This window comes from Tetrao urogallus (genome assembly GCF_951394365.1).
Source record: "Tetrao urogallus genome assembly, contig: scaffold_253, whole genome shotgun sequence".
Lineage (NCBI taxonomy): Eukaryota > Metazoa > Chordata > Aves > Galliformes > Phasianidae > Tetrao > Tetrao urogallus.
Window position 1 is genome coordinate 1 of NW_027638988.1, and position 17861 is coordinate 17861.

The 17861-nt window shown below is 62.4% G+C and overlaps 1 protein-coding gene across 1 annotated transcript; it reads right to left on the reverse strand.

Moving 5' to 3' along the window:
- Nucleotides 1–155: 155 nt before the first annotated feature.
- On the reverse strand, nt 156–17635 carry LOC306957592 (voltage-dependent L-type calcium channel subunit alpha-1D-like; the record flags this gene model as incomplete). The annotated part of the gene is given in 45 exon segments (XM_079551077.1): nt 156–322; nt 418–561; nt 1048–1181; nt 1264–1389; nt 1511–1558; nt 1560–1642; nt 1908–2009; nt 2106–2208; nt 2295–2391; nt 2590–2717; nt 2796–2955; nt 3400–3491; nt 3587–3652; nt 3751–3879; nt 4167–4263; nt 4265–4470; nt 5153–5311; nt 5607–5808; nt 5889–6035; nt 6529–6581; nt 6679–6786; nt 7375–7462; nt 7705–7811; nt 7925–7984; nt 8260–8389; nt 8993–9125; nt 9220–9283; nt 9746–9800; nt 9926–10010; nt 10335–10455; nt 10621–10828; nt 11505–11730; nt 12500–12660; nt 13174–13200; nt 13928–14015; nt 14136–14219; nt 14300–14454; nt 14533–14636; nt 15120–15316; nt 15826–15978; nt 16064–16206; nt 16302–16441; nt 17058–17163; nt 17393–17465; nt 17468–17635. Coding segments are annotated over 45 exon segments (5427 nt in total), but the record flags the coding sequence as incomplete, so codon positions are not given.
- Between the last annotated feature and the right edge of the window lie 226 nt (nt 17636–17861).

Consider the following 17861-nt stretch of genomic DNA (forward strand, 5'->3'; position numbering starts at 1 on the left):
CCTAACCCCGCCTATCAGAAACCATGTGCCCATAGGCCACGCCCACCCCATAACCCCACCTATCAGAAGCACCGTAGGCTCAATGACCACGCCTACACCCTTAGCCCCACCCACTCACAATCCCACGCTTTCCTTCCATAAGCCCCGCCCCCTACCGGCCGGGGTGGGCGGCAGCAGGCGGCGCCGTTTCAGCTGCTGCCCTTCCATGGTTCCCCCGGGGCCGCGCAGCGCGAAGTGCCGGCTGGGCAGCGGCAGCGATCCCCCCCTCTGAGCTACTCCTGCCCAGCGCGGGGGCTGGGGGGCAGCTTCGGGACCCGGCAGCCTGCTGCGGGAGTGGAGGGGGAGAACGACAGACATGAGGATGGGTCGCGGAGGGCTCCAGAGCGGACCCTGCCCCCCACAGCCCCCCATCCGCACCTGTCCGCTGCCCACGGCAGCCGTGGGGCCGCTCCCTGCATTTCCTCCTCGCCTCCAACGTCCCCCGGCTCCTCCCGCTCCTCGGGGGGCTCCTCCTGCCCCGCAGCGGGGAGGGAGCCAGAACCCCCAGCCGAGTGCTGCCGCCTGAACGGTTGGGGGGTGTGGAGGCTTCAGTGGGGAGGGGACCCCTCAGCCCCTTCCCTACGGGGACCCCCGATGTTGGACCCCTCCCCCCATCCCATGGGGATTCTATTATCAGGAATCCCCCAACCCCCTTTTGTCCCCAGTGTCGTGGTTTCTTAACCCTCACTGGGAATCTCAATTAATTTTATGCCCCCCCCCCCCCAACCCCACCATTCCAGATCTGGACGCCTCCAGCCCCCACCCCATTGGGAGGGGGGTGAGGACACACAGTTTCAGAGCCCCCTCTCCAATGTTGGGAACCCCCCTATCCCAATAGGAACCCCAATATCGAACCCTCTCCTTCCTTGGGGTCATTCTAGTGTTGAAGACCCCCCCCCCCCCCCTCCCATCTCCACCTATTCTCCTCCTACCCCCCATCCTCTTCTTTCTCCATTGGGGCCCCCAAGCCCCCCCACTCCCCCCAATGACTCCCCCCCCCTTCCATACCTGCCCCCGTGCCGCTGGGCTACGCCGTGGTGGGGGGCTGCGGGCTCTTCCCCTTCGCTGGGGCTGGGGGGGGCCTTGGGAGCGTCCCCCATCCCCGGGGAGTCAGGGGCAGAGCCATACAGAGCTTCAGGTGCCTGCAAAGGGGGTGGGGGGAGGGGCTTCATGGGTGGGCGTGGCCATTGGGGGGTGGGCGTGGTCGATATTGGCGGGGCTTACTGCATAGGTCAGCTGCTCTTCCTCCTCCTCTTCCTCCTCCGCTCCCCCCCCTCCGTCCTCCCCCAGGTCACAGCTCAGCGCCCGCCGCATCTCGGGGCCCAACGCCTGCAGGGTCTGAAGCCCGGCCTGCAGGAATGGAGGGTGGTGGGGAGGGGGAGCACCAGGATTTATGTGCGGGGCAGGGGTCCTCTATGGCCCCATCTCCCCCCCCAGCACACACACGCAACCCCGGGCTGGAGCCCCCCACCTGCAGGGCACGTTCGTTGCTGGGGCTGGCGCTGGGGCCCAGCATCCCCCCGCTCCTTCCGCCGCCGGAACTTGCGGAAATAATCCTGGATAAGGAAAGTGGCGTAGAACTTCCCCACGGTCACCTCCTCCTCTGTGTGTTTGGGGGGGGAATGACACAGCGTTGAGGGCAGCAGGACCCCCCCCACTGCATCCCAACAGCCACCAAGACCCCTCTACAGTGAACCAGGGGGCACTGAAGCCTTTCTGGCATCCCCGAGACTTCAGGAGCCCCCTGCTGCATCTTCGAGGGCCACTGGGACCCCCTCCAAGTGTCAGCTGGGACCACCCTCCCCCAAAGTGTCACCAGCACCCCCCTCCCCCCAGCAGCACCAAGGAGGGAGGACCCCCACGCTGACCCTCGGGAGGTGGGATGACCTCATCCAGCAGCTTGGGCTTCGTCCGCTTCCAGATCTTCTTGATGACAGCCCTCAGCTCCTTGTTGGCCACATCCAGGTTCCCTTTTAATGGAGGGGGCGCACAGCAGTGTCACCCCTCCTGTCCCTTCGAGGGGGGGGTCGCGCTGCTCCCCCCCCTGCCACCCCTCGGCCCCAAACCTTCCGTCTTGATCTTGAGGGAGGTGCGGACCAGGGCGAACAGCGTGGCGTTGAAGGTGACGGTGCCATCTGAGTTGAGGGGCATGTTCATGGCCACCAGGCGCTGGGGGAGGGGAGGGGAAGGAGGGGACATGGTGAGAAGGGGAGAAGGGGACACGGGGTGACAGCCCCCCACCCTCCCCCCAGCACCTTGCAGGCGACACGATGCGGGCACAGCTTCCCAAAGCCCAGTGGGGGTTGGATGCGGCGCAGCAGTGTCACCACGTCCAGGTGCTTGATGCGGCCCCTGAGGGGACAGGGGGCAGCAGGGGGACAGTGACAGGTGGTGAAGAGGCTGACAGGAGGGTGATGGCAGTGATGGGGAGGCGGTGATGGTGACAGGAGGTGACATTGATGGGGTGCAATGGTAACAGTGATGGAGAGGTGACAGTGACAGGAGGGTGGCAGGTCGTGGTGACGGTGACAGGGGGTGACGGTGACAGACCTGGCAGCTGGGTCGTACTCGGACCAGACACGCTTGAACTCATCCAGGTGATGGGGGCCGAGGATGGACCAGTCCCGTGTCAGGTAGTCGAAGTTGTCCATGATGACGGCCACGAAGAGGTTGATGATCTGGAGGTGGGGGGAGGGAAAGAGTGCCGTGTCTGCTATGGGGCGGCTGTGGGGCAGGGAGCTGGCCGTGGGGCTCACCAGGAAGGCGCAGAGCATGAAGAAGCTGATGAAGTAGACGATGGCAAAGTTGCTGCCGCAGGTGAACTCCTCACCGGGTCCTGCGTCTGACTCGGGGTCGCAGCGCTTGCCAGGCAGGCTGGCCAGCATGATCTCCTGCCAGGCCTCCCCCGTGGCACACCTATAGGGCCAGAGGGGCACCTATGGGGCCCTGCAGAGCCCCTCTGGACGCCCCGCATGGAGAGGGCTGGACCTGACCCCTGTACCCTTTATGGTGACCTTACAACAAGTCTGGACTCCAGAGGAACCCAAAAGGAACCATCCAGTGACACCCAGGCCCTCATAGGGGACCCTATTGGAACAGTGCAGTGACTTACAGTCCCCACAGGGGCCTGACGGGACCCTCAGATCCTCACAGGTTCCCTATAGGAAAGGTGCAGCGACCCAGAGTTCCCACAGGGACTCCATAGGACTCAGAGACCCCACAGAACCATCTAGTGACCCCCAGATGCTCATAGAGAACCTATAGGAACAGTGCTCCGTACCCAAAATCCCCCTGGGGGCCCTGTAAGACCCCCAGCCCTCACAGAACCACTCAGTGACCCCCCCAGACTCCCAGCCCCACCTGAAGAGCAGCAGCACGGCCTGGGGGAAGGTCTGGAAGTTGTTGTTACGGTTGATCTGGGTCCCATCCTGCAGAGCCACCTTCCCAAAGGTCTGTTGGGGAGGAAGGAGGGGGCGCACAGCTGGGCGCGCTGCGGGACCCCCACCCTCACACACGCGCACCCCTCGCACACGCGTGAGCCCCTCACCTGCATGCCAATGACGGCGTAGATGAAGAAGATCATGGCGATGAGCAGCGCGACGTAGGGCAAGGCCTGTGGAAATGGGGTGGTGAGGGGCTCCCTGGTATCCCCCTGCGCCCCCCATAATACCCCCTCCCCACTGTCCCCCCCCGTTGTGCCCAGAATCCCACCTGGAAGGACTTGACGAAGGTCCAGAGCAGCGTGCGGATGCCCTCGCCTTTGGACAACAGCTTCACCAACCTCATGACGCGGAACAGCCGGAAGAAGGTGATGGAGATGCGGGAGCTGTCCTCTGAGCTCTGCAGGGTGCGCGTGGGGGGGGACAGGAGAGGTTAGGGGGACCCCAAAAAGCCCCCCCAGATCGTGGAGACACCCCTGGGGATGTCCCTACCTCACCGACGTGACCCCCGTTCTGTTACATGCAGATGGATGAAGACAGATGACAACAGGTGACAATGATGGACAGACGGATGGAGGCGAACACGGGGGTCCCAAATACGAGGGACCCCCCTCCACTCCCAGCAAAAAATGTGCTGGGGACCCCCCCCCCCCCCCCACTTCCCACCAAGGAAGAGGAGCGACTCACGTTGACCTCGGTGACGGCGATGTCCACCACGCTGCCCACCACGATGAGGGCGTCAAAGGTGTTCCAGGCATCACAGAAGTAATGCTGGGGGGGGGTACATTAATAGGGGAAGGACCCTAAAACAGGAGCCCCCCCACCTCGTGTGATCCCCTCCAACCATGTTACACCCCCCCCGGCCCCCCCAGGGCCCTACCCGTGGTTTGAAGGCGATGATCTTGAGCACCATCTCCACGGTGAAGAGCCCGGTGAACACCATGTTGAGAAGGTCCATCACGTAGTTGAAAGGCTTGGACTGCTCGTAGTGCTGGGGGAAGGGGTATTAATTGCCCCCCCCACCCCTGCCGTGCCTCTAATTGCCCTCCCGACCTCCCCTCCTGCCCCCCAGGACCCTTAACTGATCCCCCCTATGGGTGCTCTCACCGCCCCCAGGCCCCAAATGTCCTCACCTTGTCCCTTACAGACACCCCAGTGCATTCTTCACGCCCCCCAGGGCCCTCAACTGCCCCCCAGAGGGGCTTTAACGGCCCCCATCTCCTCTAACTGCCCCGCTACTGCCCCTTACTGACCCCCTGGGCCATCTAACTGCCCCCCCCACAGTCCCTAATTGCCCTGGTTATCATCTCTTACAGACCACCCCCCCCAGTGACCCTTTAATTGCCCCCAAACTCCCGAAGAGACTCCTGGGCGCACTCCAACTGCCCCCACCCTGTCCTTTACACACCCCTGCGACCCCTTAACTGCCCCCAGATGTCCCGATTGCCCCTGTAGGGGTCCTAACTACCCCTGTAGGGGTCCTTACTGCCCCCCGGGACATTTCATTGCCCCCCAGTCCATCACTGACCCCCCAGTGATCCTTTAACCACCCTCAGAGTCTCCAAGAGACCTCTAGGTGCCCTTTAACAGCCCCCAGGCTCCTTATTTGCCCCCCAGGGGTCCCTGAGTACCCCCACGACCTCCCAAAACACCCCCCCCCCCCCCCCCCAAACCTGCACGGCCAGGGCGATGGTGTTGAGCAGGATGAGGACAAACATGATGTACTCGAAGGCAGTGGAGTTGACCATGGCCCAGACGCGGTACTGCGTGCGGTTCTTGGGGATGTAGCGCCGCAGCGGCTGTGCCTTCAGCGCGTACTCCACGCACTGCCGCTGCAGCGCCGGGACAAACGGACGTGAGGAGGGGCGACAGACGGACTGCCGGCATCCTGAGGGACTGGGAAATGCTGGGAGAGTGGGACGTCGGGGTTGCCGAGATGGGCGACGGTGGGATAAGGAACAACGGGATGAGGTGACAACGAGGCAAGGTGACACTGAGATGGGTGACAGTGGGACTGAGGAGCACCAGGATGAGGTGACACCGACATGAGGTGCCACCAAGATGGATGACGCTGGGACTAAGGGACACCGAGGTGAGGTGACACGGGGACGAGGTGATGCTGGGCACCTGGTTCTTGTCCAGCTCGCAGTTGCGGTACTCGCTCTCGCCCTGGGCACGGAAGGTGATGATGACGAAGCCGACGAAGATGTTCATCATGAAGAAGGCGATGACGATGATGTAGACGATGAAGAAGATGGAGATCTCCACGCGGTAGTTGTAGATGGGGCCCTGGTCCTCCGCGTTGGCGTCGATGGCTTTGTACAGCAGCCTGCGGGGACGCCAGGAGGGGTCAGCAGCCCCGGGGGTGGGGAGGGGGCCATGTGGGGGTGTCACTGTGCAGAGACTCACGCGGGCCACCCCTCGAAGGTGGAGACGGTGAAGAGGGCCATCATGCCTGCCAGCACGTTGTCGAAGTTGAAGTCGCTGTTGTGCCACAGGCGCTCGCGCACCGACGGGTGGGACACGTCCCCGTCCTTGTACACCAGGAAGGTGCCCCTGTGGGGGGCGGGGGGCGTCGGTGGGGACAGCGTGGGGATGGGGACAGCAGAGGGATGGGGACAGCGTGGGGAAGGGGACAGCAGAAGGGTGGGGACAGCGTGGGGATGGGGACACTAGAGGGATGGGGTGGGCACAGCGTGGTGACAGGGTTCCCAGAGGGGTGGGGACAGCGTGGGGACATCAGCACCCAGACACGGTGACACATGGGGGAATGGTGACACACAGGGACAGCCTCTACACACACACACACACACACACACACACACCTGTGCTCACTTCTGACTTGCCACCAACACTCCCCCTACCCTCAGACCCAACCTACAGCCACCACTTGCTGTAGCTGCGCTCACGCGTGGCTCGCACTCAGCTCTCACTCACGGTCTGCATTCATGCTGGGCTGCAGTCGCACTCAACCTACGCTCGCAGCTCACACTCAACACACAGCCTCCGCTCACAGCCTCCGCTCACACTCCGGGGCAGCAGCACCCACTTGCACTCCCCAGGCGTGTGCTTGGCCTCATCGGTGCAACTGTAGAACTTGCCCTGGAACAACAGAGGTGGGGGGGGGGAACCCATCTGAGGGTCCCAGGGGGGGGGGGCGGGGGTCCCAGCCCCTCGGGGGAGATGAAGGAGGGCCCACCTTGAAGAGCTGCACCCCGATGCAGGCAAACATGAACTGCAGCAGCGTGGTGACAATCATGATGTTGCCGATGGTGCGGATGGCCACGAAGACGCACTGCACCACGTGCTGGGGGACAGCAGGATGGGGACAGTGTGACACCATGAGGGGAGAAACGGTACGTTGGGGACATCGGGGGGTTGGGGACATCGGGGGTGGTGTGACACAGGGCGTGGGGAACAATGGCGTGTTGGGAACAGTGGGACAACGGGAGTTGGGGGCACTGGGGACACCAGGATATGGGGACAGCATGACGTTGGGTGTTGGGAACACCAGGACAATATGAGACCAGGTGTTGGGGACACCAGGATAAGGGGACAGCATGACACTGGGTGTTGGGAACACCAGGACAGCATGACAGTGGGTGTTGAGGACACCAGGATACAGGGACAGTGTAGCACTGGGTGTTGGGGACACCAGGACAATGTGACACCAGGCGTTGGGGACAGGAGTACAGCCTGACATGGGGCACTGGGGACATAAGGACACCGTGACAAACCAGAGACACACACCCGTGGCAGCACCACCCCAGTCACACTGCGTTAGGAATCCCAGTGCTCCCATTCACACCAGTACACCCAGCAAGCTGCCTCCCAGCGCCCCCCCCAACGCCTCCCAGTTCTCCCCAGTGCCTCCCAGTCCCTCCCAGCAGCACACCTTGAGGCCCTTGGCACGGTTGATGGCTCGCAGGGGCCGCAGGACGCGCAGCACCCGCAGGATTTTCACCACTGAGATGGCACTGGAGCTGTCAGCGCGGGACACCAGGGCGCCCGATTAGATTCCAGTACCCCCAGCAGTGCTCCCAGTGCTCCCAGTTGCCCCCGCAGCACTCCCAGTACTCTCAGTGCTACTTCCAGTGACCCAAACCCACATTCCCAGTGCCCCCAGTGACACTTCCAGCTTCCCTACTGCCTTCTGGTGTCCCCAGCAGCACTCCCAGTGCCCCCAGCCCACGCTCCCAGTGCTCCCAGTGTCCCCAGTGCTCACTGGATGCCGAAGGAGATGAGGGAGACGCCGACCACCAGCAGGTCGAGGAGGTTGAACCAGTTGCGGCAGAAGGAGCCTTTGTGCAGGAAGGCGCCGAAGGCTGTCATCTGGGGGAACCCATGAGCCCAGCACCACGGGCCCCCCCCCCAAAAAAAACCACGACCCCATGACACCCCCCAAGCCTTCATGGGTCCCTCAACCCCCCAGATTCCCCTGGTACCTTCAGCAGGATCTCCACGGTGAAGATGGAGGTGAAGGCATAGTCGAAGTAGCCCAGGATCTGTGGGGAGGGGAGCAGGGGACGTATGGGGTGACCCCAGCAACCCCCCCTGCCCCCCAAGACCTCCCCTCCAACCCCCAAACACCCCCCAACCCCTAAACACAACCCCCCGACCCCTAAGGACCCCCCAAGCCCCAAACACCCCCCAGCATCCCTCTCAATCCCCCCCCTCCTCCCCCGTGGGACCCACATCGGGGTGGAGTGAGAGACCCTCCCCAGTCCTTCCCACCTGCCCCCACCCCTCCCCAGTATCCCCAGTCTGCCCAGTATCCCACGTGGTTGCGGGGCGAGTGGGCTCGCACGGGGTCCTCGGCGGCCAGCGAGACACTGCTGAGGATGATGAAGACGAGGATGAGGTTGGTGAAGACGTGGTGGTGGATGAGAGCGTGGCACCGCACCCGCAGCCTGCCCAGAACACAGGTCAGCACCTCCCAGTGCTCCCAGTACACCCCCACTCCCCCCAAAACCAGTGACCCAAGCACCACCCCCATTGCTCCCAGTTTCCCTCAGTCTGCATCCCCACACCTGGCATCCCCAGTGCCAATTGACACAGTTTGTGGCCCAGTTCCAGCGCTCCCAGTGCTCCCAGTCTGCATCACCAGGCTCAATATTCCCGGTCCCAGTGCCCCGGTTTGTGGTCCCAGTCCCAGTGTCCCCAGTTCCCCCAGTACACATCTCCAGTCCCAGTGTCCCCACCACTCCCCCACTTTGTATCCCCGCTCCCAGTTTCTCCAGTTCCAGTGCTCCCGGTTCCTCCAGTATACATATCTGGTCCCAGTTTCCCTCAGCCCTGTCCTCCCAATGCCCACAGTTTGCAATCCCAGTTCCAGTGATCCCAGTCCCTCCCGTACACATCTCCAGTCCCAGTGCTCCCAGTGCCCCCACTTTGTGTCCCCAAGCCCAGTTTCCCCAGTCCCAATGTCCCCAGTCCACCCCCCCCATCCCCATGCCCCCACCTCCCCGCTCCCAGTGCTCCCAGTACCCCCCCCAGTCCCTCCCAGTCCTCACGGGTTGGTGCTGCCCAGCAGGAAGAAGGCGCTGCCCTCGGGGATCGGTGCCACTTTGTTCTTGGGGGGCTCCTCCAGGCTCTCCAGCCGTTGCCCCCCCAGGCTGTCCCGCTCCCCCCCGGCCCCTTCATCACCTGTGGGGAACAACCAGTGCGTGGGGGGGGTCCTTCTGCCCCTCCTTCCCCCTCCTTTCCCCCCCACCCCCAGGGATCCCGATGTGGGGCTGACCTTCCTCACTGCCCTCCTCCTCCTCTTCTTCTTCCTCCTCCTCCTCCTGCTGCTCCCCTTCGACCTGGAGCATGCAAGGCCGTGCACACACGTGTGAGGTCACGAGTTGGGTCGTGAGAGGGTTGTGCACACGTGTTCCAAGCATGTGCAAGACGCACACACGTGTGTTGGTTGTGCTGGGTCACGTGAAAGTCACATACGTGGGTGCGCAAGGGGCTGTGGGTCCACATACACACACGCCGTGGTGCATGAGGGTTGTGTGCATGTATTTTGAGTCACGTGAGGGCCACATACACACGTGTCAGGGCGTGCGAGGGCCACAGACACGCATGTTGGAGCGTGTGAGGGTCGTGCACACACGCTGAGTCACGTGAAGACCACACACACCACGCCGGGCTGTGCAAGGACCATGCACGCACGTCGAGGCGTGTGAGGATCACGTGCACACACGTGGGGTCATGTGAGGGCCACAGGCACACGTGTTGCACACACACGTGTTGAGGCATGCGCACCCACTCTCACTCACCTTCACGCTCACATCCTGGCTCCCCGCGTTGGCCTCCGCCTCCCCGGCTTTGTCCCTAAGGTTGGGAGGAGGGGACAAACTTGGGGGGGGGGGGGTTTCCACACATGGGACAGCGGTGCCCCCTCCACACCCACGTCCCCCCTCCCCGGGTTTGGGGACCCCCCTCCCCCCCATGCTCACTTCTTGCCCTCTGCCCCTGAGTTGATGTTATCACCATCCGCAAGGTTGTCCACTGCAATGGCCAGGAAGACGTTTAGGAGGATGTCTGCGGGGAGGAAGGGGTTAAGCAGCACTCCCAGTGCTTCCAGTATCCCCCCCAGTACCCGCCAGTCTCTTTCCAGTTGCCCCCAGTATCTCCCATTGCCTACCAGTATCCCACAGTGCCCCCCAGTCTTCTCCTAGTATCCCCCAGCATCTCCCCAGTGCCCCCAGTTTGTGTCTCTGATCCTTCCAATTCCCCCCAGCATCCCCCCAGCGCCCCCCACTATCCTCCAGTACCCCCAGTCTCCCCCCCAGTGCCTCCCAGTCTCCCCACAGTGCTCCCCGGTCACCTTCCAGTCCCTCCCAGTCTCTCCCAGTGCCCACTCACAGTTCCCACAGATGAAGAGGATGACGAAGTAGACGCAGACGAGCATCCCAGGGAAGACAGGCCCACCATAAGCCATGATCCCATCATACATCACCGCGTTCCAGTCCTCCCCAGTTAGGATCTGGGCCAAAAATGGGGGGGAGGGAAACACCCCAAAACTTCAGCGTCCCCCTCCCAGTGCTCCCAGTGCTCCCCCAATTCAACCCTAACCCTAACTCTGTCCCTAAGGCAGTCTGAGGGTCCCTAAGGGGGCTTTTGGGGTCCCTAAGGGGGCTTTTGGGGTCACCTGGAAGACGGTGAGCAGGGCCTGGGGGAAGGTGTCGAAGGTGCTGCGCTTGGTCTGCGTCTCGTCGAAGCTGAAGCGGCCGCCGAAGAGCTGCATGCCCAGCAGCGCGAAGATGATGATGAAGAGGAAGAGCAGCAGCAGCAGCGACGCAATGGACTTCATGGAGTTCAGCAGCGAGCCCACCAGGTTGCTCAGCGACGCCCAGTGCCTGCAGGAGGGGGGGGGTACTGGGAGCACTGGGAGCACTGGGGCGGGCACGGCGCCATCCCCATCACCTCCCGGTGTCACCTCAACACTGTTGTCCCCATCCCCACCCCCACACCGCCCCCAGGCCACCAAATCTGTGCTCTGTGGTGACAACAGGCGGCTCTGTGTCAACCTACAGCATTGTGCTGCCCTTGTCACCTCGCCGTCCCCACCGCCACACCAACCCTGTCACCCTGCTGTCCCCGTCACTGTGTCACCTCTGCACCCCCAAAGCAGAGCTTCACGGAGCTGAGAAGCGACCGTGTCAACCCACAGTGTCCTCAGTTGTCCCTGTCACCGCGTCACCCCAACGCCACACTGACAGTGTCACTGTGTCACTCACATCACCACGTTGTCCCCGTGCCACTAGGCTGGAGCTCTACAGAGGTGGCTCTGTGTCACCTCCTCTTGTCCCCAGCACCACGCTGTCCTTGTCACCCTGTCGTGCCATCACCCTGCCACCCTGTTGTTGTGCCATCACCCTGTCAATTCTTGTCACCCCATCACCCTGTCACCATACCATCCCCGTCACCCCCTTCACCGCCCTGCAGCCTCCTCACAGAGGCAAGAGGCAGCTCCACGTCCCCTTCTGCACCCCGCCGCCCCTCTCCACCCATCCCTGCCCCCTTCACACCCACCTGGTGACCTTGAAGACTCTCAGCAGGCGCACGCAGCGCAGCACGGAGATGCCCAGGGGCTCCATGGCGCCACGCTCCACCAGGGCCGTTTCCAGCACCCCTCCGCACACCACGAAGCAGTCGAAGCGGTTGAAGAAGCTGGCGAAGTAGCAGGAGGGCCCCAGGGCGTAGAGCTTCAGAACCATCTCGGCCGCAAAGAGCGAGAGCAGGGCTTTGTTGGCGTAGGCTGTTTGGGGGGGAAGAAGGGTGGATTTGGGGGCTGGGGTGTCTGTGCAGTGGTGGGGTGACCAGGAGCCATCGTCAGCTCTGAGGAGGGCCTGTTTGGTGGCATGGGGATGACAGGGGGATGGGACACGACGGGGACAGGATGGGAGGGCGACAGGAATTACAGGGATGAGGGCGACAAAGATGAGAGGGTGACAAGGATGGGAGAGTGACAAAGATGAAAAAGTGATAGGGAGAAGAGTGACAAGGATGACGTGGTGACAAGGATGACGTGGTGACAAGGATGACGTGGTGACAAGGATGACGTGGTGACAAGGATGACGTGGTGACAAGGATGACGTGGTGACAAGGATGACGTGGTGACAGGAATGAAAGGGTGATAGGGAGCAGAGTGACAGGGATGACGTGGTGACAGGGAGCAGAGTGACAAGGACGACGTGGTGACAGGGACAAGAGCAGGATGGTGACAGAGACAAGACGAGGAAGATGAGAGGGCGACAAGGCTAACACCGTGACAGGGACAAGATGGTGACAGGGACGAGAGATTGACAGAGATGACGTAGTGACAGGGACAAAAAGGTGGCAAAGATGAGAGGGTGACAGAAACGACACAGCGACAGGGATGGGAGGCCCACAAGGACAACAGAGTGCTGGGAACACTGCAGGGTGACGCAGAGCCGCCTCTCACCTCCACGAAGAGCACAGGGGACAAGGCAGTGATGGGCCGAGAAGGGGACAAAGAGCAACAGGGTGACACGGTGACCCCATACCTTGCGTCTCGGTGAGCCACTGGGGCTGCCCGTGGTGCTCGGAGGCGATGGTGAGGGTGTTGAGGAAGACGAGGAGCAGCACCGTCCAGTAGAAGGAGACGGATTTCACCGCGCCGCGGCACCGCCGGCGCAGAACCCGGTTCAGGCGGCGCAGGCGGCGCCTGCAGGGGAGGACGAGGTGAGTTGGGAGGGGGTTTGGGGGGAGGCTGGGCAGTGATGGGGGGACCTGGGCGGTGATGGGGGCATATGGAGGCGGTTTGGGGTATCGTCAGGGGAATTCGGGGGATTATTGGGGTGGTTCAGGGGGAATTCGGGGATTTACGAGGGGTGGTGTGGGGTACATGGGGGGATTTGGGGATTTAAAGGGGGTGGTTCAGGGGATATTGGGGAAATTTGGGGATTTATGGGAGTAGTTTGAGGTACATGGGGAATCTGGCGGCACCATGAGTGAGTTTTGGGGTATATGGGGAATTTAGAGCATAACAGCAGCAGTTCGGGAGTACAATAGCCGGATTTGGGGGCAATACTGGGGGGTGGTTTGGGGTACACTGGAGGATTTGGGGGAGTATTGTAGGGGCAGAGTGGAGGAATGGTGAGTTGGGGGCACACGGATGCTGTTGGCTGTGTGGGTTTGGGGGTGGGGGGCACAGCGTGCCCCCATTTCTTCAACTCACCAGAATTTCGTCTTGGTAATTTTGCCCCTGGGGAGGGAAAAGAAAGCACAGAGTTACCCCAAAAACTGGGGGGTCGAGGGGCACACAGGGCGTATGGGGGGGGGTCTCTGTGGATGCAGGGAGGTCTGAGGGTCAGTGCTGGCATCCGTGGCGGTCGAGGAGCTGGGGGTCGGGCGGGAGGGTGGCAGGGTCACTTGTGGGGGTTTTGGGGGAGGTTTGTAAGGAGCTGCAGGGGAGTTCCAAGGTCATTTTTGGGTTTGGGGTGACGGTAGATAGCTATGGGGGGGGGGCAGGGTCCATTTTGGGGTCTTAGGGAGTCTACAAGGAGTTTTGAGGGTTCCCAAAGTCAGTTTTGGGATCCTAGAAGATCTATAAAGAGGTGTGGGGCAGTCCTAAAGCGTCAGTTTGGGGATCGATAAGGAAACATGAAAAGCCCCAGAAGCACGTTTGGAGTCTGGGGGCAGGGTAGGGAACTATGGGGGGGGGGGAGGGTCCTAGGATCGATTTGGGGTCTTGGGAGGTCTGTAAGGAATTAGAGGAGACATAATGTCACTTTTAGGGTCTGGGGTGGGACATAGGGAACCACGGGGGGGGTCTCAAAGTCAACGCTAAGGTCCTGGAAGAACTGTAGAGGCATCCAGAGATAAATATGGGGATCCATGGGGGTCCAAGGCTCGACGCTGGGGGGCTAGAGGCACCGTGGGGGGGCTGCAGAGGGTCTGGAGGCTCCTGGGGACCCCAGGGTCGCGCTCACAGGCAGCGGTCGCAGGCGTTGGGCTGCGCCTCCTCCTCACCCGCCGTCTCCGTGTTCACCGACGTCGTCTCGCTGCCGGGGAGGCTGGCTGTGGAGTCAGGGGACGGGAGACATCAGCGCCCCACAAAGGCGGGGGGCAGCCCCCAATCTACAGGGCGCCCCCCGATTTTAGGGGGTGCGCCCTTGTTTTTTGCCGCCGTCTCCTTACCGTGGGTGTCGGTGGAGTGGCTGGGGTGTCGCAGCCACTTGAGGCGAGGTTTTCGCTTCCCCATCAGCTCCTCGGCGGTCAGGCCTGCAGGGAAGGGGGACGACAAGGTGACGAAAGGAATTGGGGGTGGGGGGGACACATATCTACCCCCCCGGGTGACATACGGTGCTTCTCGTGCTCATCCTCGTCCCCCTCCAGGTCCTCGGCCTGCGTGATCCAGTCCATGTAGCCCCGCAGGTCCTCCTCCAGCTGCTGCTTCTCCCGCAGCTTCTGGAAGTCGCCGCGTGCTTTGGCCTTCTCACGCTCCTTGGAGAACTCTCTGAATGGGATGGGCACGTGTGGCACATGCTAAGGACACGCTAAGAACACGCTAAGGACACGCTACCGGGCTGCTCACCCGCTCAGCACCCCCAGCACCAAGTTGAGGACGAAGAAGGAGCCAAAGATGACGAGACTGACGAAGTAAATCCAGGGCAGCTCGTGGCCCATGGCGTCCTGCATCTGGGGTGGCACAACGGGGGGGTGTTGGGGTGGTCTCGGGGTATTTGGGGTCACGCTGGAGGCGGTGGAATTTGGGGTGGCCCCATGGGTGACATTTGGAATGAGTTTAAGGGGATGGAATTCAGGGTGATTGCACAGGGTGGCATTTAGGGTCAATTTAGGGTGATGCGGGGGGGGGTGTGGAATTTGGGGTGATCCCACAGAGTGAGTCTGGGTGTAGAGTATTTGGGGGTGATTTCAGGGGGATGTTATGGGACATTTGGGGACGAATTTGGGGTGGCCCCACAGAGCGACACCGGGTGACCCTCGTGGTGGCTCTGGGTGATGTTGGGGCATCAGGATTTGTGGGAACCCCATAGCAGGGGGAAACGGGGGCTGACAAAGCAGAAAGGCAGCGTGGTCTGGACACCCAACGGGGGGGAGGCACATTTTTGGGGTGTCCTCCACCCTCCCAGGAAGTGGGGGGGGGGGACGGGGGCTCACCCAATAGAGGACGTCGGTCCACCCCTCCATGGTGATGCACTGGAAGACGGTGAGCATGGCGAAGAAGAAGTTGTCAAAGTTGGTGATGCCACCATTGGGGCCCTCCCAGCGGCCCCTGCACTCCGTGTTGTTCTGCAGGCAGGCCCGGCCGTGCCCCGAAAAAGCACAGGGGGAAGGGTCGTCCTCCGATTCCAGGTCTGGAGGGGGGGTCCAGGGGGGCCGTCAGTACCCCCACAATGGGGTTAGGGGGCAGTTTGGGGGGTGGAAAGGGGGCGGATGCGTGAGAGGTGGTGAGAGATGCCTCCTCTGTGTAGGGGAAGGGGAGGTTTGGGGTAGGGGTCTTATTGGGGGCAGTTCTGGGAGAGCTTTTAGGGAGGGGGGGGGTCCTAGCATACAGCTGTGGTGTGAGGCTGGGTGATGGAAGGGGGGTTGTGGAATCCTGGAGTTGAGGGGCTGGGGGTCTCACGTGATACGGGGGCAGGTGGCCAATGTGGGAAGGGGTTCTTGAGTAATTTTGGGAGGGGGGAGGAGGGCGGGGGGCCATAGAACCCCTCTGGGAAGTGATTTCAGACAAGTAGGGGCTCTGGGGAGTCCCAGAGATGGGAGATTGTCACAAAAGAGACATCCAATGGGGGGGGGGGGGGTGGATCCTGGCAATTTTAGGGGGTTCCTACAGGATATACTGGGCGGGGGGGTCACCCCTCACCAGAGCCGATGAAGAAACAGGTCTTGTGCATGCGGCCGATGAAGAGCTCGAGGCCGATGATGGCGTAGATGATGATGACGAAGAGAACCAGCAGGGCGATGTGCAGCAGAGGCACCATGGCCTTCATGATGGAGTTGAGGACGATGTGGAGACCTGGGAGAGGCCGGGAGGGGTCAGCAGGAAGCTTGAGGACGGGGGGGGGTAAATGCACAGATAAGAGCCCCCCTCCCCAGCTCACTGGGAACACCAGAGACGAGGCGGAGGGGCCGCAGGACGCGGAAGGCGCGCAGAGCTTTGACGTCGAAGCCGCCCGGTTTGCCGCTCATGTGGTGAGCCTCACCGGGTTTGTGGGACACCTGCTCCAGGATGACGCTGAAAAGCCTGAGGGGGACAACGAGGGGGGGATCACGAGGGGGGTCCCCACTTCTTTGTGTGCGTCCAGCCCCCCTCCCCCCCCCCCGAGGTCAGGGTCTCACCCCACGATGACGATGACGAAGTCCAGGAGGTTCCAGCCGTTGCGGATGTAGGCGCTGGGGTGCAGCACCAGCCCGTAGGCGATGATCTTCAAGAACGTCTCCACCGTGAAGATGATGAGGAAAACGTACTCCACTTGTTCCTATGGGGGGGGGGGGACGACAAGGGACAGGGGTCTGGGGGGGCTGCTGGCGTCCCCACGGCCGCTCCTCCCACTATGGGGACCCATGTCACATCCCCACATCCACCACCCCCACCTTGGGGACAAGGGAGTCTGCACGTCACATCCACAACACCCCCCCTCACCCCCCCGGGGACAACAGACCCCTCACGGCCACCCCCCCTTGGGGACGAAGGACCCCCAAGGTCACACCCCCACGGCCGCCACACCATCCCTGGGGACAAGGGACCCCCACACGTCACATCCCCCACATCCACCACCCCCCCTTGGGGACAAGGGTCCCCCCCCGTGCCCCATTCCCCATGGTCACATCCCCCCTGGGGACAAAGGACCCCTGAGGTCACACCCCCACGGCCACCCCCCCCTTCTTTAGGAATAAATGTCACAACCATCCCTTGCTGTGGGGGAAGGGCACTAAATCCAGATTAATTCCCCCCCCCCCCCCCCCATGCCCCCAGCTAAGCAGCTTAAGGCAGCAGGACACACGTGTGCACGGGGACACGTGTGACACACATCAAGCTGCCTCCCCCCTCCCCTCCCCCGCAATTTAATCAGGGTTGGGGGGGGGGGTTCCTACCAGGTTGTGGTTGGCAGCGTTGGAATCATCCTCAGGGAAGGGGATGTAGACCCCCAGCGCCACACAGTTGGCAAAGATGGTGGCGAGGATGAGGATGTCGAAGGGCCTGGGGGGGGGCAACAGGGGGTGGGGGGGTTCAGGCCCCCAGTTTTCCCCATAACCATCCCCAACCCCTGTCCCCCTCCCTGCCCCAAGAAGTGCTGTGCCCCCCAATCTCCCCAACAGCCATCCCCCCACCTCCCTATAAGCCCCCAAACTGTCCTCATGTCACCCTCAAACTCCCCCCCCCCAAAACTGATCCCATATTACCTGCACGCCCCCAAACCAGAACTTACTTCCACTCCACGATGCTGATGGCTGCTCTGCGGATGGGGTTGTTGAGGCGGAGGCAGAACAGGGCGCGGGGGAGCGATGGACCCCCCCTGTCCCCTGTCCCTTGTGTTTGGTGTGGGGGGGGCGGCGGTGCCGTTGCCCCAGGGGGGTCCCACCGTCCGTCACCCCCCCGTTGCTTTCGGTTCTTGACCACCCCAGGGGCTGCCCCATGGCTTCGGCCAAAGGTGACAGCCCCTTGGGGGGGCCTGTGGGGGAGGGTTTGTCAGTGGGGTGAGCAGTGACCCCCCCCCCTCAATACACCAAGACCCCACACCTTTGAGGACCCCCCCCCATCATTCCCAAATCTTCCCCATATCCCCTCAGATGCCCCCAGACCCCCCCACATCCCCTCTGGGACTCTCTCCAGGATCTCTATGACCCCACTGGGACTCCCCCCAGAACTTCCATAACACCTCTGCCCCCCCCCCCCCC